Genomic DNA, 23339 nt, shown 5'->3' on the forward strand with positions numbered 1-23339 from the left:
ACAATACAGTTTGACATACATGTATATTTCTTTTCTGTCCAGTAGGACCATTTTTAACACAAGCAACTTTACAAATACATTTTTAACACATGCATCTGTACAAATCAGTTTGATATTCAAATAACATATAATTCTTTACAAAACTCCAGCTAGCTGTGCTGGCATATGTTACACATGCACTGCCCTACTCTGCCTGGTACAGCTGGTACTACCTCATGTCATCACAATGCCTAGCACAACAAAGTAATTGAAGGTAAGGTCAAGGCTCAGTCAGGCAGGGACTCAGCTTTATCTTTAGCCTTTTGGAAAGGGTTGGATTCTAGAAGTATTCTAGAAGCAGCAACTTGGTCCTCTGTGCATACCTTTACAAAGCACTACAAACATTATTCCTTTTCCTGGTCTAGGTCAAGCTTTGCAAGGACCATCCTCCAGAGGCTCCTGGACCCTGATTCTTCCTTCTCCCAGTCAGTCTAAGTTATGGTAATGTACCTTTATAGCTAAGGCTTCTGCATCAGTAATCAAAGTGATCAGTATGGTGAACGTAGTACATTTATGTAAGTATACTTACCATAACAGTAGATGTTTGAATGATCACAGTTCCAGTAACCCTCCTTCCATTCCTCTTGTTTTTTGCTTTTTTTTTTTTTGCCAGGGTGAGATCCTCTCATTTTAATTTCCTACCATTAACATTTTCAGGGTTCTAGCCTTCCTTTCTTAGCTGGAGTGTAATCTCTGGAGGGCTTGGTGCACAAACCATTATCTATCTTCATCTTACCTCAAGTTGCCTGACCATTTGGGCTTCTGAAAGATGCCTTGAAGCTTAGGAAGTTAGATGGCTGTATCCTGTGCAAGATATAACCTATGTAGCTAAGGCTACTGCAGCAATGGTCATTCGAACATAAACTGTTATGGTAAATTTACTTACTCAACTGTACTTTATTCACTAGTCATCACAGGTACTCGTTCTAGATGAGTGGTAGGATAGCAAGGCTTTATTCATTGTAAATTTAGGTACAGTAATGATTGTGACTGCATAGTGGGACTATTTGCATGATAAAGCTGAATACAACCCCCCTGAGAGCATGGTTAACAGAAGTTAAGTCATATTATTGATTTTTTTTGTATATAAGACATTGGTGAAAATTGTTGACAATATCAAATGGAGTCCCCACTTAACCAACTGGTCCCACAGTGATTTTTTTTTTTTGGCTGGCAGTCTAGGAAATTAATTGGCACATTTTTAGTCAGTTGATTCAAATTAAGAGGTTGGTCAGGACATAGCAGAAAACAAGTGAGCAACCCTACTTGATATGTGGCTTACTACAAAACATTGGTCTCAGATCTGTACAGCCCCTACATATGCCCCTTCATCTTGGAAATGTAAGATTTTTGGCTGAAAGTGTATTTGTAAATATTTCTCTACTTCTGTTAGATTGTAACATATTTCCAAATATATCAGCAGATTTCATATGATGTGATCCTGGTGGCCAGGAACATTGAGCACAATTTTTCAAAGCTGTGTGCCAAGTCAAAGTCATTTAAGCAACAGGTGCAGAGAATAATTTCAGATTTTTGAATAGGAAAGCATATCCAGTGTTGGTGAACATTTTGGGTTCGGCGTATCAAAAGCTCCTGACACAAAATAATTCAGTGCCCTTCACGAGCAACGAATGAAAAAGCATGGTCTTTGGTAACTTGGGTGTTGGTGATCACTGGCATGTCACCCAAAACGTCATGGCGTGTCACATTTGACACACGTGTCATATGTTTTCCATCACTGGATATGCTCTCTTTAATGTTTTCTTCATAAATTACTGAGGTTGTTGTTGTTTGTCTTTCCAGTTTTTCCCGGTTAGGGGTCACCACAGCGGAACTCCGGTCCGCTAATGATTGGCAGTAGATTTTTTTATGGTGCCGAGTTGCCAGCCCAACCTTCAGCGAAGGCACGCCCATTCACGCATGTCTTTCGGAGGCCACTCGACCATGGGGAGGACATGCAGACTCCACACAGAAGGCACTCCAGCCGTGAATTGAACAGGAGAACCTCTTGCTGTGAGGCAACAATGCTACCGCTGTACCACCGTGGCTTATAAGGGGAAAGTGAGACAGGTCTGTGCAAGTGACTGGCTCCCTTGGACTCAATGGGATGAGGTTAACAAGAGGACACCTGTGTGATATTTTGTGTAGTAGATTATGTACAGTTTAAGAAGATTTATTCCCCTCCCCACACATTTCTTTGTTCTGTACATTGCCTGTGCTTTCAGGCATTATGTTGTAGCTTAAATAAGTCTTGATGGGAAATTGCTTAGTATCCATTTCACCTTTATGTTTGTGTCCATGGTAACTGTACGTGAATTTATTTTTAGATTCTTGCATTAAGAATTGCATTGAGAATTTTTTCTTAATACATTTGAGAAAAAAAAAAGACTGTGGGCATGGTTGATTCCATTAAATACTGTAATTGTGTGTTTTGTTTTTAGGATATCAAAGTCAAGAATGTAGATTCCTGGGTTAGTTTAGCTAAGAAGAGCACAGCTGTACCATCCACAACAAAGTCGGCAAATGACAGTTTCCAGCTGTTTCGAAAAGCAGCCATAGAAAAAGAAGAGAGAGAGAAGGCATTAAGAGCTCAAGAACAGAAACAATTGCAAAAAGAGAAGAATATGAATCCTGATGCAAGGTATGCCATCTCTTTGTTTAAGATGCTGTTAGTTTTTTTCTGCTAACACAGTGTTGAGTTATGGAAACTGATAGTTAACGGGAACAAGTGTCAAATAAGGCTAGTTGTTTGTTTAATTCTTTAAGTGGGCTAGTCTGCAGGCTCACTCCGCTCCCCTACCCTGCCCCCAAATTCCACCCATCCCCAGCATCTCCACATTTATTCCTCATATTCCCCTCCCACACATAACAATTAACTAATCCTAGTCCTCTCCTCAATACCCCTCCCTCTCTTACTCCTCCCACTCCACTTACTCCTCCTTACACTTAGTCTCTTTCTCTCCCCTGTAAACAATTATAACCCCATCTACTTCCTTAACTCTCCTCCTCAATTTAGCCTGTTCACTTCCACTACATTTATCCATTCAATACTCCCATTCTAAATATGCCCCCCCAAATCCTTTACACTATCCGTGTCCCATGCTCCCTTCTCATACTACTAATTCCACTTTATTATGCTACTTCTTACTCTTTCAAAACACCCCCATACCTTCCTTTCACTCAAACTATCCCTAGCACTCACCTGCAACCATTTCAATCCACCCACTTTCACAACATATCTTCCTCTCTAATTCCACCTAACCTACTATACCTATTTCATCCCAAACTCTTCTCCACCACAACAAAATCATTCACTCATAAACTACAGCTAGCCCCAAACAGCTTCCTACTACACAAACCCAAAAGGCTAAAAGTTACTCCCTGTAATGACCTAGCCTTATCTGGAGATATCCATCCCAACCCTGGCCCCTTCCACACCACTAACAACTCCTCCCCCCACTTCTCCCACTACACACAATCCTTTCCCCCCTCCCTCTTCTGCTTAGTCTCTTAACACCCTAAAATTCTTCACTATCAATGCCCAGAGCCTTAATAACAAAATACACCAAGTACAAGCTTGGATTTGCCACAACCAACCTGACATCTTAGCTATCTCTGAAATCTGGCTAAAACCCCACATTGCTGACTCTGAAATCTTACCTCCTGGTTTCCAAATTCACAGAAGTGACCGACTAAATAAAAAAGGTGGAGGCTCTGCACTAATCTACTCTAACCGTCTTTCCTTAATCCCTCTACAAATCCCAACTCCACAATTCAAAAATTCTGAACTAACAGCTAGTCTCCTACGATTAAATAAACATAAGAATATCTGCATTATCTCCCCAGGCGACAACATTTCTACCCTTGAAGACATTCTTTACTGGGCCTCAACTGAAATAAAATATGAAACCTACATTATAGGCGATGTTAATATTGATTGGAATAAAATCAACTTCCCTTCCCCCTCCCTATTCATTAACCTCTACAACTTCTCCCAAGTAATCCACTCAACCACTCGTCCTAACAAAAACCACCCCCCAGGATCCATCATTGACTGGATCCTAGTCTCTCACCCAAACAAAATAATTCTCTCTGGCACTAGCCCTGACACCTTTAGCGACCATCTCCCTGCTTTCATTTAACGCTCAGCCAACTCCACCCAATATCAACATCATTACATCCACACTCGTAATCTCAGCAACTTCAACCCCACTATTTTCTCAAACATTTTTAAACATATCAACTGGCAAATACTAAATACTCTTCCCCTTGACAATGCTGTAGAACATTTTAACTCTATCTTCCTAAATACTCTTAACTCCCAAGCCCCTCCAAGAAACAGACGTGTCAAAGCTAATTCTGCTCCTTGGCTGTCCAAAGAAACAAAACAAATCATGCATCATAGGGACAAATCCTGGAAGCTTTACCAAAAACAGAAAATGTCTTCTACCTTGCTCCAATATACCTAACTCTGCAACCAAGTAAAAAAACTTATCACCTTGGACAAAAAAAACTACTACAATAAATTTCAGTCCAACATTAACAAGAACCCAAAACAATTCTGGAAAACAATTAATTCCCAACTCCATCCAGGGTCCAGGAATAATCCCTGCCCTGACCCTAGTATAACTGACATGGAACTAAGCTGTCAATTCAACACATTCTTTACAGAATCCATAGCTATGCTAACCAAATCTTTCCCAAACAATAATCCATCCAATACTCCTTTCTCAACACCCAACAATCCTAATAACTGTCCGCTCAATTTCCAGCTCAAACCTGTTTCATCCAATACACTGATGACTCCACCTTAGTCTGTGTCACCTCCAACCTTCCTGAACTACTGACTAAAACCCAAATAGCTTTCTCCACTACTGAGAACTGGATGCACCAAAACCATCTCTCTCTCAACTCTAATAAATCTAAAATACTTCTTTTCCCTCCCTCCAGGGCTTTCTCTTTTGACAAAAATGCTTTCAAAGTCATAAGCCAGACCAACACTGCTATAGAAGTGATCCCTTCTGCAAAACTCCTCGGCATTACCATAGATGAAAACCTTAAATTCGATATCCACATACAACAAAACATAAAGAAAACCCACCAAAAGTTAGGTATGCTTTATAGGAATAACCACTTTCTCTCCAATTCCTCTAGGCACACCTTAGCAACTATCTACCTTCTTTACTTTATGGAGCCCCTCTTCTAACTAACCTGTCTTCTTCTAACACATCCAAACTCGAAATTTGCTATAATAAGATCTCTAAATTTTCAACTAAATCCAAAAACTCTACTCACCACTGCCTTTCCCTACAATCTCTGAACTGGCTAGAACTCTCTAACCACCTAGACTATCTCTAACTAACCTCCGCTCACAAATTAATATTCTACCCAGATAAATGCCCAGCCTTAACAAACATCCTTCCCCCATACATCCCAAATAGATCTCTGAGATCTGAACACCAAAATTTAATCTCTATCCACAAACCCAAATGTCTTGCAGGCCAGGTCCTTCTCTCTTTCTCCCTAGGCAAAAAATGGAATTCCCTACCTCCTTTACTTAGGACCATACCAAACTCAGAATCCTTCAAGACACAACTTTTCTCATACCTGTCTTCTAAACGGAAATGCTCCTGCTCTCACCCTACATAAATTCAAAGGAATTTCCCCTTTGAGCTCTTTATACTCCTTGCTCCACGCTACCCTCAAACTAATATTTTTTATTCTCCTAAAACAAACCTAAGCTAACATTCTCTGATTGAGCAATTTCTCCCTCTTGACTCAAAGTATGTAAATATTGTAAATAGCATGTAACCTCAGATCCTTATAGTACAGACAGTTGAAACCTGCTGCCCTGAATGGAAATTTCTGTAAACTGTGTTCTCTATTATCTTTAATTGTGTTCTTGATGTACATTTTATGCATTGACTTTTCTTGACTGTATGAATTTTATATTTGTAACTTTACCTTCAACATTATGTAACCTTTATTGTATCGTATTGCTTATTGAGCTTTTCTTCCTGGGCCTCCACTGAAAATGGGCACTTTCTGGCCCAGTGGACTTTCCCGGTAATCAAACTGAAAATAAAATAAATAAATAAAATAAATAAACTGGGGGTCAAAGGTATGAACAAGATTAACATAAAGATAACAATCCAGCATAGTTGCAATGAGAGAAACAGAGCAGTTTCATATAGTTACTGTGTCTAGAGCAGACTGTTAAACTTAAGACACTGAATCCGGTACAAAACTAAACCATTCACTGACAGCAACAAAACTTCTTTCAGTCTGTGATGATAGTAAAATGACTCAGTGTAGAGAAGTAGGTGAAAAGCAAATGTAAACACAAATAGATAACAACAAAGAAAAGCATTCCTCTGGCAAAGATAATGCTTGGATAAATGATTAAGCAGTGCTAATGGTACAGACTCATTCTGTTACCATTTTCTGCAAAGCATTCACTTAATTAGACAATGGTGAAGTGATCCTTGAGCTTAGTTTTCAATGCTAACTAAATCTATATATAGATTTTTTAAACAAGAAGCATCCTTATTAAATTATCATTTATGAGATAGGTGATCATACATTTATAAAAATGAAAACAAACCATATTGACATAAGTTTAGTTGCAAATATTATACATCACTTATAATCTACCCAGTCACTGTCCATCATATCTTACATAACTCATTCAAATCCTGTTAAGCCTCATTCCTCCTCTGCATGTGTTGATCTCACAGTTCTCATTTTTTATATGTAATTTGCTCATGCCCTTTTATAACGATTTTATTTCCAGTTGTTTTTTTCTCTGTTACTATATTCACTACTTCAAACACAGTTGGTTTAGACTTTGATTACCATTTTCTAGTAACTGCTTTTGTGGCAGCCACCATAAGTAGGTTCAGCAAGGCCTTACTATCTCTAGGCAATTCTGATTCTGTATCATAGCTCAAAAACTCATTTCCTTAGTTACACCAATTGGCTCACCAAGTGTTTCTGATAGAGTAGTCTGCAGGGAATTTTTAAAGTCTAACAACTTATTACAGTCCCAGAAAATATGTTCCCCTTTACCTCTTTCTTCCCCATCACACCTCCAACATTTGCTGTCTACCTGAGTTAAAATTCTTCGGAGTCTACTTGTGGTCTAAAAGTACTTATGTAAACACTTCCAACCAAAGACCCTAAATCTTCTAGATGCTGCTGCATATTTGGGAGATGTGCATATTTCCCCCATTGTTTCTTTGGGAATTGCTTATCCAGCTTATTCCTAATCCTTTCTAACCTCCTCTGACTGATTTTTATAGTTATCATGCAATATTTTATGTGCTCTACTAATTATTCCTTTTTCAACAGTAGCTTCTGTTCTACATTCTACTAAAAACTCTACCAGTGCTGGGGACTTCCAAGATGACTGCACAGTGAGTAACAGCTTAATTTTAGCTCTCCCAGTGTGAAAACATAAACGCAGAAGAGAAAGTCAGTAAATTTGTACATTTAGCTAGATTTCAGTAACTCGCTAGTAAGCGCACTGCCTGGATGCCAGTAAAAAAAGAAATTCAGAGAACCTAAAAGAAAATCAATCACAAAAGGTAAGGAAAAACACTGACTGGGAAGATTTCTGCAGCTGTTCAACAAAAAGCATTGCAAGCTCCAGCTTTGGTGTAAGACACAACTTCCAGTAACCTAGAGGAAAAATTAATCAAATGTACTTGGAACTGATTAAAATAAAAGAAATACTGAAAGAGTATACCAACTCAAATAACAAAAGGCTGGAAAAAATGGAGGAAGCTTTAAAAAGTTATTCAGATGAGTTGATAAAACTGCAGAAATCAGAGGTCGAAATGAAGAAAAGGCTGGCTGAATTTGAGACTGCTCAAGAAGAGATACTTCAAAAAATAATAGAATTAGAGGACAGAACATGTAGGGAAAACCTGAGATTTTCTGCTATACCAGAGAAGCTAGAAGAAATGGACTTTATTAATTTTATGAAAGTCCAAATAAGCAACTGGACTGGAGTTGTTAATTGAAAGGGTACATTGTCTGTATGCTGCAAACCTAGCAGTGAGAAAGCAACCTAGATCTTTAATAGTAAAGATGCAATCCCACCAGCAGAAGTAGTTAATTCTGACAAAACATTCTGTGTTGAAGGGAAGCCTTCTAGCTTATCAGTGGGAGTTGTGAGCACTAAGTAGCCTGTCTACCAAAAGAGGAGTGGTTTCTGGCCCAGAAATTGTAGATGTTCTTCATCTCACATTGCTGCAGTCCTTACACTTGGGTAGTCCGCTGTCCTCGGTCGGCCCGAATATCAAAGTATAAGGCTGACGTCGGTCAAGGCGCATTAGACTGACATCAGGACGTCAGGGTACAAATGCGCATGACCGACGTCATATCCTCAGTCTTTTTTGCCGCATGGTCCGATGCAGAAGCAGCGTTGCAAGTGCCGTTGGCCGTTCTGAAATTCTGGGAATTCGGGGTTTCAGCCCGAGCGAAAGTTGGCTAAGTACCCGTTGGGAATATTTTAGTTTTTTCTTGCCTCAGTGGTTTACCGGATGTCAGAAAAAGTGAATAACTGTATTTCTTGTGGGAAACAGATACCGCATAGAGATTATCATACTTTGTGTATTCCTTGTTTAGGGCCTGAGCACGACGTTGTTGGGTGTCGCTTTTGTGCTAGATTCAATAAGCGCACTATTAAGAGAAGGTTAGATTGTGCCAGGCTAGTCTTTGGGAAGCGGTGCAATTATAATATGCCGTCGGATACTCCGGCGTCCGCTTCTTCGAAGAAGCGCAAGGACAAAGCAGCTAAGCCCAGGCAGGAAGAGTCGTCCGTACCGGACGCCGGTTCTTTAGAGGTGTCGGTGGAGCCGGTGGTTCTGCCGGAGGTTTCTCTGGAGTCCCAGGGGGAAACATTGTTATTGTAGGATGTGGCCTCTCAGGAGGCAGGTCAGGCTGAAGGGGCTTCTCAGGTTACTGTACTCCCCTCCCTTCTTAGGGTGGTTAGGCCCTCTCCTTCTGTTTCCAAGGCTTCTCCCAGAGGCAGGCCAGGTTTAGCTTCAGGTGGTGTCACTCCTAGTTCTTCAGGATCTGTGCCCAAGAAGCATATGCTTAAAATGGCAGAAGATTTGATTACTTTGATTAGAGGTTCTTTGCCCCCTCCTGATAAGAGACCTAGGGTGGAACCTGAGTTGGGGAGTTTTGAGCAGGCTTCGGATGTTTCAGAGTCTTGACTGAAGACTTGCAGGAGTATTCTCCTTATTCTGATTCTGATGTGGATGATTCTACTCCTACTGCTTCTCCTCCTGAGGATTTTTCTTTTTCAGAGACTCTTCATTCCATGAGGGAGCATTTTAAGTGGGAAGGTCAGGACTTCTCTGATTCTAGGAAAAGGCTTAGGGAATTTCTGTTTTTACCCCAGCATAGGCCTTTGGCTATACCTCCTGTTCTGGATGTTGTGGAAGATGTGTTTGCAGAGGCTTCTCTTAATCCTGATTCTTTGCCTCCTGCTCCTGTTAAACCGGATAGGTATTACAGGGTGCCTGAAGCTCATAAGTATCTTTTTAAGAGTCCCAGGGCGGACCCAGAAACTGTTAGTCAGGGGCCTAAGGGTGTTAAGGCTTCTGTTATTAAAAATCCGGTTCCTCCAGATAAAGAGGCCAGGGCTTTGGATAGATGGGGAAAGAAAGTCTATACTTCTTCCACCCTAGCTATGAGAGCTTTGAATTGCCAGTTTCACATGTTGAAATACCAAAACTATCTACTTTCTCAATTGAAGTCTAAGGTAGATGCTCTGGCGGAAGGTATTGAGTGTAAAGAGTTACAAGATTTAGTACATGTTTCTGAACAGGTGGGTAAGCATTCTTTGCAATGTGGTTTTGATGCTGTACAGGCCTCGTCTAGGGTCGCTGCCACTGGGTCAGTTCTTCGCAGGCACGCCTGGCTGAGGGATCAGAATTTATCTGACCATGTTAAGACAAGGATTTTAGATGCTCCTTTACAATCTGATGTGTTGTTTGGTTCACCTGTTGAGGCAGTCTTAAAGAAAATGGAAGACAAGGCTAAGTCTATGCAGACTGTTAAAGGTTTTTTGCAGGTTCAGCCTCCGAAGTTTAGTAGAAATTGGCCTACCAAGGGGTGGACGTATCCTTCTTATGATTCCCAGTCTAGGGGTAGATCTAGTCGTGGTAGAGGCAGAGCTCAGGGCTCTTTCAGGCCTAGAACAGGAGTTCACCTGCACAGTCTTCGGTGAGGGCAGGGGTCAGTCCTTTCGTAAACAGACCCAATGACCTACCTTTTCAGCTGCCAGAGCCTTCTCGTCTGGCAGCACCTTTGGGAGGAAGGTTGGCACTTTTCAAGGAAAATTGGAGTTTAATTACCCAAGACAGATGGGTATTGGATATCATTCACCAAGGTTACAGGTTTTATTTCCATACCTTGCCTCCTTTCAAAGGCATGCCAGACGTTCCTCCTCAGCAAAGAATAGAGGCTCACAAACAAATTTCTCTGCTACTTCAAATAGGGGCCATACAGCCGGTCCCTATGCCAGAAGTGGGCCTAGGATTTTATTCTCGCCTGTTCCTAGTACCAAAGAAGGGGAACACGTGGAGACCAATTTTGGATTTATCTATCCTCAACACTTATCTGGACATTCCCAAGTTCAAAATGTTGACGTTACAACAGCTTTTACCTCTGCTGGGCAAAGATCATTGGATGGTAACTTTAGATCTCAAGGAAGCTTACCTTCATGTTCCTATCAGACTGAGTTGCAGGAAGTATCTGCGTTTTCGGGCTGGGACTTCTCATTATCAGTTCTCTGCATTGCCCTTTGGCTTATCTACTGCGCCCAGAGTGTTCACCAAAGTTCTGGCTCCAGTGATAGCTTACTTCAGGCTAAAAGGAATACAGATCTACCCTTATTTGGACGATTGCCTGATTCTAGCTCAAGGAAGGGACGAGCTTCTTCATCATTTGGAATATGTGATAGCAGTGCTAAGATGCCTGGGGTATTCTGTGAACGAAATAAAGTCCAGTCTAGTACCCTCTCAGGACATGTGCTTTCTGGGTGTAAGACTGAATACAGCATCCCAGATGGCCTTTTTGACCCCGGACAAACAAAAGAATCTTTCCCTTTACTTTCATCAGTTGTCTCATCAGTCCAGGCTGACTGCAAGGACAGTCCTTCAAGCCTTGGGGTTCATGGCATCTTGTATTCTGGTGCTTCCCAATGCCAAACTGCATATGAGGAAGCTACAATGGTATCTCAAAATGTATGGACACAGCACTGCCAGGATCTAGACACTGTCATTCAGATAATACCTTGCATTCAAAAGGAATTTTTGTGGTGGGCTCAGGAATGTCACCTAAACAAGGGACTCTCTGTGACCCGGCCAGAGGCGAGTCAGATTCTAACGACAGATGCCTCAGACAAAGCTTGGGGAGCTCATCTAAATGGAAAGTGGATACAAGACAAGTGGCCTGCCAGACTACAACATCTACATATCAACTTAAAGGAGATGTTAGCAGTCCAGTTTGCATTAATAGCTTTCAAGGATTTACTTCTTCCAGGGCAGGTGTTGATTCTAACAGACAACACAACTGTCATGTGGTACATCAACAAGCAAGGGGAACACATTCTTATCCGCTATGCAGGCAAGCAATGATTTTGTGGGAGACTGCTCTCAGTTTACAGCTAAATCTTCAGGCAAGGTTTCTGCCAGGAGCACAGAACTCCTTAGCAGATGTGTTGAGCAGGCAATTATGGATCCCCACGAGTGGAAATTGGATCCTCATGTATTTCAGAAATTGACAGTGTCATGGGGAACTCCAGACATAGATCTGTTCGCTTCTCCACTAAACCACCAGCTGCCAAAGTTTTGCACAAAAAGGTTTCTTCCCACAGCTTGGAAAGTGGATGCTCTTTCTTTCAATTGGAGCAATCTTCATGTGTATGCCTTTCCACCTCTGCCTCTCCTCCCAAAGGTACTTCTAAAGGTCAGACAGGACAAGCCAAAGATGATTTTAATAGCTCCAGATTGGCCTCGACAGCACTGGTGTACCCATTACTGAGAAGTCTGGTACGGGAGCCTCCATGGCCTTTGCCTTTGATTCCACACCTGTTGTCTCAGGAGAACAGTCATTTACTCAATGTCAAGCTTCACTCTCTTCACCTAACAGCCTGGCATATTCTGTTTTGAATCATAAAGGGTCTCAACTTCCACAGCAAGTTTTGGATGTTATTTTGGAAGCTAGAAGGCCTAGTACAAGGAAAGTGTACGCAGATAAATGGAAGAGATTTTTATTTTGGAGTGCAGCAAAGGATTTTGATGTTTCTGAGCCTAATTTAAGTGTGGCTCTTCAATATCTTACTGAGTTACTGGACAAAGGTTTGTCCTTCTCTTCTATTAAGGTTCATGCTGCAGCAATTTCGGCTCACTATGACTGTGACCCACCATTGTTTTCTCATCCTTTGTTTAAGCAATTCCTTAGAGGGGCAAAGAATATAAGACCCCCACGGAGAGCTCCTACTCCTGCTTGGGATCTCAATTTTGTGTTGGAGAAACTCACTCTACAACCTTTTGAGCCTGCAGCTACTACTGAGTTGAAATATTTATCATGGAAGACTGCTTTTTTGTTGGCCATTACCTCTGCAAGAAGGGTTTCTGAATTGCAGGCCCTTATGGCGGTTGAGCCTTTCTTAATTTTCCATAAGGATAGGGTATCTTTACGTACTAATCCTTCCTTTATGCCTAAAGTGGTTTCTAGTGTGGCTTTAAACCAGACTATTCATTTGCCTACTTTTTATGCAAATCCCCAAAATAAAGGGAAAAAGATTTTGCACACTTTAGATGTGCACAGGCAGTTGCGATATTATTTGAGCAGAACTAAGGGGTTCAGACAGTCTCAGCAGTTATTTGTTTCTTTTGCTTTGAGTTCTCAGGGCAAGCCTGTGTCAAAACAAACTATTTCAAGGTGGATTGGGTTTTGCATTGCTTTCTGTTATTCCCATCATGGCAAGGAGATTCCAGCTGGGATTAGGCCTCATTCCACTAGGGCTACTGCCACTTCGACAGCTTTTTTAAGGGGGGTGGCAACTAAAGATATTTTGGAGGCAGCTACTTGGAGTTCAGTGCATACTTTCTCTAAACATTATCACCTTCCACTTTACTCTAAATCTAGGGCTGGTTTTGCCACTGCTATTTTACAGGGCATTTTGGCAGCTCCTGCTTCTTTATAGTTTTGCCATCCTCCCTTATCTCTGCTTTGGGATTCTACCCAAGTGTAAGGACTGCAGCAATGTGAGATGAAGAACATAGTACAGTTTTGTACCTACCATAAATGTAGATGTTCGAAGATCCACATTGCTGCAGTCCAATTTACCCTCCCTCCTTCCCCTCTGTAGTTAGAGGCGGTTGTGTGAGCTGGGTTGTAAATATTGTGTATATTGTATATATTGTACATATTATTAGTGCAAGGGTGGTTGGCTGGTTGTTTGCTGTCTTTTGGTTTTGACCTTTCTTTTTAGGGTCTTCTGACATCTGGGGCAAGAAAAGACTGAGGATATGCCGTCGGTCATGCGCATTTGTACCCTGACGTCCTGATGTCAGTCTAATGCGCCTTGACCGACGTCAGCCTTATACTTTGATATTCAGGCCGACCGAGGACAGCGGACTACCCAAGTGTAAGGATTGCAGCAATGTGGATCTTCGAACATCTACATTTATGGTAGGTACAAAACTGTACTTTTATTGGCTGTTTGGGCAGTTTTTCCATCTCTTTCAACTTTCTGTTTTAAAAGCCTGCATTTGCACTTGTTTCCGGTCTTTCCTGTAACTAGTCTAGTCCAGATACAGGACTCTGAGTGGTGCCAAAAAATCTACTCTTCAATTTTTCCCTTAGATCTGCTAGTTCTCTCCTCTCCTGCACTTTTAGGTTCATAGGTTCATAGGTTTATACTAGGCTGTCTGCCCTAAGGCATTTATAAGCCTAGCCCAAATTTTTGTGGCTTACGCCACCCCTTATATGAAAAAATACTGTGCCCATTAGTTTGTTGTGCCTCTGTCCAGCAGTGACACAGAGATGATTCCCGGGATAAACCTACGATCTCCCATCCACAGGTCTAGAGTTCTCTTGAACAGAGTCAGCGAGGTGCTCTGCCTCACATGGACCGGGATTTTATACCACAGCATAGGGAGTCTCTGAGTGATAAATCTATCCCTCCAGCACGTCCTATTTATATCCGTGCTAAGGTTTAAGTCGCTTGCTCTAGTGGTTTTGGTGGATTTGGATTTTTTGAGGTGGAGCATGTCCATTAATTCTGGGTTGGACATGGCCTTGTATGTCAGCACATGTCACCTCTGAGCAAGACGGTATGCGACTGAATAGAGCTGGAGTTTCTTCAATCTGGCAGCATATGACAGATTTTGGAGTCCCTTTATCCTTTTGGTGAGGAACGTTTGGGGTCTCTCCAATTGCTGCAGATGTCGGGTAAGATACATCCCGAATGGGGCATTGTACTCGATCATTGGTCTGATAAGTGAAGAGTACAAGGGAACAATGACCTCACTAGATCTGGATGTGAATCCCTTCATGATCAGGTGGGCAATGTAGAAGGTCTTTCTAACCACTTTAGCAACGTGAGTGTCAAAAGAAAGGCCACTGTCAACCTGGGTCCCCAGGTCCCTGATAACCTCTTCTGTGCTTAGTGGATTGCCACCTATATGGTAGCTTGGGGTTACCTTGTTTTTCCCGAAGGGTATGACTATACATTTTTTGGCGTTTAACTTCAGGCTATGGCTCTGGCACCAGCTATCTGTTTCCGTGAGTCCCTTCTGAAGGATATTTGTGTCCGATGCACTTTCCACTATGGCGCCCAGTTTGCAGTCGTCTGCAAACTTTGTCAGCCAAAGTCCTCCCATGTTGGCCTGTACTTCTGAGAAGTAGATGCCAAACAATAGGGGGCCAAGGACCGAGCCCTGTGGGACACCACTTGTGACTGGCTTGGAGTCTGACATAGCGCCAGCAACTCTAACCCTGTGGGTTCTGTCCTTAAGTCAGTTTGCAACCCATCTTGTAACATATGGGTTTACATTTAAGCTGGTAAGTTTTTCTACAATACCGAGTGGGGTATTGTGTCGAAAGCCTTTGCAAGGTCAAGGTAGGCTGTATGGACTGCCTTTCCCTCATCAATGGCCTTGGTGACTGTTTCGAAGAAGTCGACCAAGTTCAAAAGGCATGATCTTCCCTTGACAAAGCCAAACTGGGTCGGGTCCAATGTCTGCAAGTCCCTATATCTTTGTTTATGAGCTCCATTATGATCCTCTCCATGGCTTTGCAGACTAGACTTGTTAAGCTTATGGGGCGGTAATTACCAGGGTCCGTGAGGCGCCGCCTTTGTGGAGTGGGACCACAGTTGCCGTCGCCACTCCTTGGGCACGTATCCTGTGGTAAGGCTGAGATTAAACAGCTGCCTTATGCGGGTTTAATTCCTCATTTAGCTCGTGTAGCACACAGCCGGGGACACCATCCGGTCCCATTGATGCTGTGTTTTTAGCTTTAGAGAGCAGCTTTCACCTGCGCATTTGAGATGTCCAGGAGGCTACACTCGGCTGGGATAGTTATCTCTCCTTTAGGGGAGAGGGGTGAAGTTTGCACTGAACCTGTCTGCCAGTATGTTGGCAATGTCTGTGGGTTCAGTGATTTTTGTATCATTTTGGACTAATTCTGAGCATATCTGGGAGTTTCCACCCAGGTTCCTAACATAGCTGAAAAAGGCCTTATGATTGTCCTTTGAATCCATGGCAATTTTCTCTCAAAATTGGCCTTAGTTGATTTTATGAGTGCTCGTAGTTTTTACTAATAATGATCAGGGGTGACTTCCCTTTTATGGATTTTGTTCTGTCATGTAATAGCTTTCTCCTCTTATTGTAAAGTTTGTTAATGGCTGGGGTCCACCAGACTGGACGTTTGCCCTTTGTGGAAAGAGTCTTGGTTTTATTTGGGATTGCCTGATCCATGCAGTCCTGGAGGTGTTCATAGAAGGCATTTGTAAGGGCTTCCGCAGCTTGGGTTGTGGTTTCCACTGGCTCAGGGGCCTTGAAGGATACCACACCAGTCTTGAGTAGTGTGAAGTTTGCTTTAGAGAAGTTCTTCACTATGGTCTTTTTGTTTGGGGTGGGGGGATGTGGATTTCCAGTGAGATTAGTTTATGATCAGATCTCACCAATGAGGGATATACTTCGGTGTGGAGCATTTTGTCCCCATGTTTGTGACAATGAGATCTAGTATATTTTCTCCTCTCGTGGGAACAGTGACTAGCTGTTCCATGGCATTTGAATTTATGAACTCCAGGAACCGTTGGGCTAGAAAGTTAGGGCTTGAGTAATGTTCCCAGTCTATATTCGGGTAGTTGAAGTCACCCAATATGATGGTGTTTGGAGATACAATTATACCCTCCAGTGTCTTCAGGAAGGCTGTGTGGGGTTCCTGAGTTTGAGAGGGTGGCCTGTAGCATGCTACAATTTGTAGAGCAGTTTTGCCTATGGTTAGTTGCACCTGGATGGTTTCCGAAGCTTGCGTTGCCACCAACCTGGAGGTGTGGGTATCCTTTATGAATATGGATACACCCTCCTTTTGTGGTGTGGTCCGGGTTTTGGGGCGGAATGCATGATATGAGGTAAAACCTAATAGTGCCGGGGTGCTCTCAGGAGCCTTGAACCAGGTTTCAGTTACAGCACAGACATCGATGTTCTCCATACTGAGAAAGGCCTCGAGTGCATGCATTTTGAGATTTAGACTTCTGGCATTGAGCAGCATTACCCTCAGTTTCTTCCCATTTTTGTTTTCTAGGGTGGTAGGTTTAGAATTTGAGCCTTGCCTAAAAAGGCACTATGGGGGTGGCAAGAGCCTTAGCCAATATCCGGAATCCCAGGGGTGGCAGGTGCAAGCCGTCCCTTGCACAGCAGCGTGGCTTGTCAAGCATGTCATCCCAGGCAGACAGACACTGGATCCCCTTTGAATGACACCAGACATTAAGCCAATTGTTAAAGCTGATCATCTTGTCTCTATATTGTGGCATCATTCTTGGTGAAGGAAGGATACTGCTCAGGGTTAGGGTCATACCTGCCTGGGCTACATAATCAGAGAGCTCCTCTATGTCTCTTTTCATGTAGTCCAGGGAGGTACGTCTCAGGTCGTTCACACCAGCATGGACAATGACTGTGTCATATTTGTACTTGCCGTGGAGTGACCCGAGTGCTTGTGTTATGTGGCAGATAGGCAGCTTACTGTGACCCTCTCCTTGTTCAGCCTGGTGAGTGGGACGTCAGTGTGTCTGACTATGGAGTCACCTATGACAAGTATGTTTGGTGTTGTATTTGGCCTTAAGGGCTGTGACTGCTTTGCACACTGCTTTTGTGGTTTATCTGTTGCTTGTGGGGTGTCTTGAGGTAGCAGTTGTTTGGGTGTCTGCTTTGGAGGCCTCTGCTGTTTAGGTAAATTTTACTCAGAGCCTCCGAGTATGTCTTTGTGTGTTTATGTGTTTGATTCAGTGGAGTGGTAGCATTATGTGAGGCTGGTTTTGTGGTGTGTGTAGTTGCCTTCTCCTCCTGTCTGGTCTTGCCAGTCCTGAGTTGAGAGAGCTCAGCCTCCAGTTTGGCTAAATAGCTGCATCTCTCTTGAAGTATTTGTGTTATGTGGGAGGAGGAGAGGGTTGTCTGTGTACATGAGGCAGTTATAACATTGCCTCAAGATTCCCAGATTCACCAGCTGGACCGGAGAGGAGATTGACAACTGACCTTTGGACATGCTAGAATAATATTGGGAAATCCTTAATTGAAAACAAGGGCCAGTGGGGAGTGAGGGTGTAGTGCTTTTAATTTTTAGTGCTGACTTATATAATTGCTTTAGTGAGCAAGTGCCAGGTAACTTGAGTGCAATGTGTTACAAGTAACTAAATGCAAAAACGACAAACAGTAACTTTCTTTCAAGTGAAACAAGGAAATAAGTACAGTAAGCAATGCAGATATCACTAGTGATCCACAGAAGCGCTGAGAAGTTGCGTATTAGGTGGAATTAGCTTCCAGGGAAATAACAAGCAAACAAACAACAAGCATATAAACAAAGCTAGATTCAGCAGGCCTGGATCTAGTCTATGCTAGAGCAAAAAGGTGTACCAATTTCAGTAGGATACAGTTCAAATATTCAGGCACTATAAACCTTTAACCAGAAATTCCCAGCTCAGAAGGGCAGAGTCCAGCCTCTTCTCCCACAAGAGTGCAGACCACGAACCTTCTTAATGTAAAATAACTGGCCTGAAGCCCAAGTGCCTAAACCAGAACTAATACACTTGGACACTGGGCTCTCAATCAGCAGTTCCCAACTTAGAAGGATGAAAGCTACCTGTCCTGCCACCACAGTGCTTGCCACAAACCTTCCTAATGTAAAACAACTGGTCTGAAGCCCAAGTGCTTAATCCAAAAGACTTGAATGATAGCTACACTTTAATCAAGTTACAACCAAGCAGTAATAAATACCATTGAATACTTTAGAGAATGTCTGGATTAGTGCTCAAGTTACACAAACAAAGCTAGATCCAGCAGGCCCGAATCCAGTCTATGCCACAGCAAACAAGGCGCACCAACTTCAGTAAGAAACAGTTCAGATATGCATGCACTATAAGCCTTTAACCAGAAATTCCCAGCTCAGAAGGGCAGAGTCCAGCCTCTCCTCCCACAAGAGTGCAGACCACGAACCCTCTTAATGTAAAATAACTGGCTTGAAAGCCCAAGTACTTAAACCAGAATTAATACACTTTTAGAATAACAGACACTGAGCCCTCAATCAGCAGTTCTCAACCTAGAAGGATGTAAGCTACCTGTTCTGCCACAACAGTGCAGACCACAAACCCTCCCAGTGCAAAACAACTAACTGGTCCGAAGCCCAAGTGTTTAAACCAAAAGGCTTAGAATGAGTTACACCAAGCAGTAATAAATACAATTGAGTATTTTAAGATGATGCTAAAGTAAAAGAAGTAGGTAGAAACACAAGTACAGTAAAAGCAGATGAAATTTTTTTTTTTTTTCTGAACAAGTGCTGAGATCAAAGAAACAGATTTGAGTGCTGAAACTAGAAAACTGGCTAGTTATAAGAAAAAAAACAAGCTAGAAGGCTTCCCTCAAACTCAGAAGGGCTTGGGGGCTCAGAAGCCTACAAATAGTCTATACCACTTAACAAGAAAGGCAGGAAATAAGCTTAATTTTTTTCTATTTCCCAGATGCTCTCTTTGTACACAGTAGGAGTGCCTGAAATCAGAATATGATCTCACTGCACTCAGTTGAGTGAGCAAATGAGATGGGCCCAGAGGCAGGCTGAGGGGAGGGCAGTTTCAATGCCACTAAGATTAACACCAAAACAAAAAACGGGTGGGTGGGAATAACTGAAGAGCAGAATAACTTCAGTTAAATATTCCTTCAACACTCCTTCATACACAGTTTAAATCAAATTAAATACTGTATTTTTTTTTAAAAAAAGTGCCGATAAAGGTACTTAAATTCTCTTATACGTCCAGTTGAATATAACCAAGTTCTTAGCTGGCCAAGCTGAGGTTTTAAAGCAGGAATTATTTCACATGCACCAGTTAAATATGCAAGGACAGGAAATCAAAGAATGTGGCTACCCCCACACCTGTAATTACTAGCAAATAACAAAATTCAGCCAACACTAGCTTCAGTTCAAGTTACTGAAGAGCAGAATAACTTCAGTTAAATATTCCTTCAACACTCCTTCATACACAGTTTAAATCAAATTAAATACTGTATTTTTTTTTAAAAAAAAGTGCAGATAAAGGTACTTAAATTCTCTTATACGTCCAGTTGAATATAACCAAGTTCTTAGCTGGCCAAGCTGAGGTTTTAAAGCAGGAATTATTTCACATGCACCAGTTAAATATGCAAGGACAGGAAATCAAAGAATGTGGCTACCCCACACCTGTAATTACTAGCAAATAATAAAATTCAGCCAACACTAGCTTCAGTTCAAGTTACTGAAGAGCAGAATAACTTCAGTTAAATATTCCTTCAACACTCCTTCATACACAGTTTAAATCAAATTAAATACTGTATTTTTTTTTTAAAAAAAGTGCAGATAAAGGTACTTAAATTCTCATATACGTCCAGTTGAATATAACCAAGTTCTTAGCTGGCCAAGCTGAGGTTTTAAAGCAGGAATTATTTCACATGCACCAGTTAAATATGCAAGGACAGGAAATCAAAGAATGTGGCTACCCCCACACCTGTAATTACTAGCAAATAACAAAATTCAGCCAACACTAGCTTCAGTTCAAGTTACTGAAGAGCAGAATAACTTCAGTTAAATATTCCTTCAACACTCCTTCATACACAGTTTAAATCAAATTAAATACTGTATTTTTTTTAAAAAAAAGTGCAGATAAAGGTACTTAAATTCTCTTATACGTCCAGTTGAATATAACCAAGTTCTTAGCTGGCCAAAGCTGACGTTTTAAAAGCAGGAATTATTTCACATGCACCAGTTAAATATGCAAGGACAGGAAATCAAAGAATGTGGCTACCCCCACACCTGTAATTACTAGCAAATAACAAAATTCAGCCAACACTAGCTTCAGTTCAAGTTACTGAAGAGCAGAATAACTTCAGTTAAATATTCCTTCAACACTCCTTCATACACAGTTTAAATCAAATTAAATACTGTATTTTTTTTAAAAAAGTGCAGATAAAGGTACTTAAATTCTCTTATACGTCCAGTTGAATATAACCAAGTTCTTAGCTGGCCAAGCTGAGGTTTTAAAGCAGGAATTATTTCACATGCACCAGTTAAATATGCAAGGACAGGAAATCAAAGAATGTGGCTACCCCCACACCTGTAATTACTAGCAAATAACAAAATTCAGCCAACACTAGCTTCAGTTCAAGTTACTGAAGAGCAGAATAACTTCAGTTAAATATTCCTTCAACACTCCTTCATACACAGTTTAAATCAAATTAAATACTGTATTTTTTTAAAAAAGTGCAGATAAAGGTACTTAAATTCTCTTATACGTCCAGTTGAATATAACCAAGTTCTTAGCTGGCCAAGCTGAGGTTTTAAAGCAGGAATTATTTCACATGCACCAGTTAAATATGCAAGGACAGGAAATCAAAGAATGTGGCTACCCCACACCTGTAATTACTAGCAAATAACAAAATTCAGCCAACACTAGCTTCAGTTCAAGTTACTGAAGAGCAGAATAACTTCAGTTAAATATTCCTTCAACACTCCTTCATACACAGTTTAAATCAAATTAAATACTGTATTTTTTTAAAAAAGTGCAGATAAAGGTACTTAAATTCTCTTATACGTCCAGTTGAATATAACCAAGTTCTTAGCTGGCCAAGCTGAGGTTTTAAAGCAGGAATTATTTCACATGCACCAGTTAAATATGCAAGGACAGGAAATCAAAGAATGTGGCTACCCCACACCTGTAATTACTAGCAAATAACAAAATTCAGCCAACACTAGCTTCAGTTCAAGTTACTGAAGAGCAGAATAACTTCAGTTAAATATTCCTTCAACACTCCTTCATACACAGTTTAAATCAAATTAAATACTGTATTTTTTTAAAAAAAGTGCAGATAAAGGTACTTAAATTCTCTTATACGTCCAGTTGAATATAACCAAGTTCTTAGCTGGCCAAGCTGAGGTTTTAAAGCAGGAATTATTTCACATGCACCAGTTAAATATGCAAGGACAGGAAATCAAAGAATGTGGCTACCCCCACACCTGTAATTACTAGCAAATAACAAAATTCAGCCAACACTAGCTTCAGTTCAAGTTACTGAAGAGCAGAATAACTTCAGTTAAATATTCCTTCAACACTCCTTCATACACAGTTTAAATCAAATTAAATACTGTATTTTTTTAAAAAAAAGTGCAGATAAAGGTACTTAAATTCTCTTATACGTCCAGTTGAATATAACCAAGTTCTTAGCTGGCCAAGCTGAGGTTTTAAAGCAGGAATTATTTCACATGCACCAGTTAAATATGCAAGGACAGGAAATCAAAGAATGTGGCTACCCCCACACCTGTAATTACTAGCAAATAACAAAATTCAGCCAACACTAGCTTCAGTTCAAGTTACTGAAGAGCAGAATAACTTCAGTTAAATATTCCTTCAACACTCCTTCATACACAGTTTAAATCAAATTAAATACTGTATTTTTTAAAAAAGTGCAGATAAAGGTACTTAAATTCTCTTATACGTCCAGTTGAATATAACCAAGTTCTTAGCTGGCCAAGCTGAGGTTTTAAAGCAGGAATTATTTCACATGCACCAGTTAAATATGCAAGGACAGGAAATCAAAGAATGTGGCTACCCCCACACCTGTAATTACTAGCAAATAACAAAATTCAGCCAACACTAGCTTCAGTTCAAGTTACTGAAGAGCAGAATAACTTCAGTTAAATATTCCTTCAACACTCCTTCATACACAGTTTAAATCAAATTAAATACTGTATTTTTTTAAAAAAAAGTGCAGATAAAGGTACTTAAATTCTCTTATACGTCCAGTTGAATATAACCAAGTTCTTAGCTGGCCAAGCTGAGGTTTTAAAGCAGGAATTATTTCACATGCACCAGTTAAATATGCAAGGACAGGAAATCAAAGAATGTGGCTACCCCACACCTGTAATTACTAGCAAATAACAAAATTCAGCCAACACTAGCTTCAGTTCAAGTTACTGAAGAGCAGAATAACTTCAGTTAAATATTCCTTCAACACTCCTTCATACACAGTTTAAATCAAATTAAATACTGTATTTTTAAAAAAAAGTGCAGATAAAGGTACTTAAATTCTCTTATACGTCCAGTTGAATATAACCAAGTTCTTAGCTGGCCAAGCTGAGGTTTTAAAGCAGGAATTATTTCACATGCACCAGTTAAATATGCAAGGACAGGAAATCAAAGAATGTGGCTACCCCACACCTGTAATTACTAGCAAATAACAAAATTCAGCCAACACTAGCTTCAGTTCAAGTTACTGAAGAGCAGAATAACTTCAGTTAAATATTCCTTCAACACTCCTTCATACACAGTTTAAATCAAATTAAATACTGTATTTTTTAAAAAAGTGCAGATAAAGGTACTTAAATTCTCTTATACGTCCAGTTGAATATAACCAAGTTCTTAGCTGGCCAAGCTGAGGTTTTAAAGCAGGAATTATTTCACATGCACCAGTTAAATATGCAAGGACAGGAAATCAAAGAATGTGGCTACCCCACACCTGTAATTACTAGCA

The 23339-nt window shown here is 41.0% G+C and overlaps 1 protein-coding gene across 1 annotated transcript in view; it reads left to right on the plus strand.

Moving 5' to 3' along the window:
• The window catches only part of LOC122814217 (bromodomain testis-specific protein-like), a 968108-nt gene that overhangs the window by 810477 nt on the left and 134292 nt on the right, over positions 1–23339 (plus strand). The window contains exon 7 of the mRNA XM_044086818.1: positions 2481–2680. Coding sequence (XP_043942753.1) covers positions 2481–2680 — 200 coding nt within the window. The remainder of the gene's footprint in view (positions 1–2480; positions 2681–23339) is intronic.

The sequence above is a fragment of the Protopterus annectens genome, chromosome 10.part0, assembly GCF_019279795.1.
Source record: "Protopterus annectens isolate FY-2018-M chromosome 10.part0, PAN1.0, whole genome shotgun sequence".
In the NCBI taxonomy this organism is placed as follows: Eukaryota; Metazoa; Chordata; order Ceratodontiformes; family Protopteridae; genus Protopterus; species Protopterus annectens.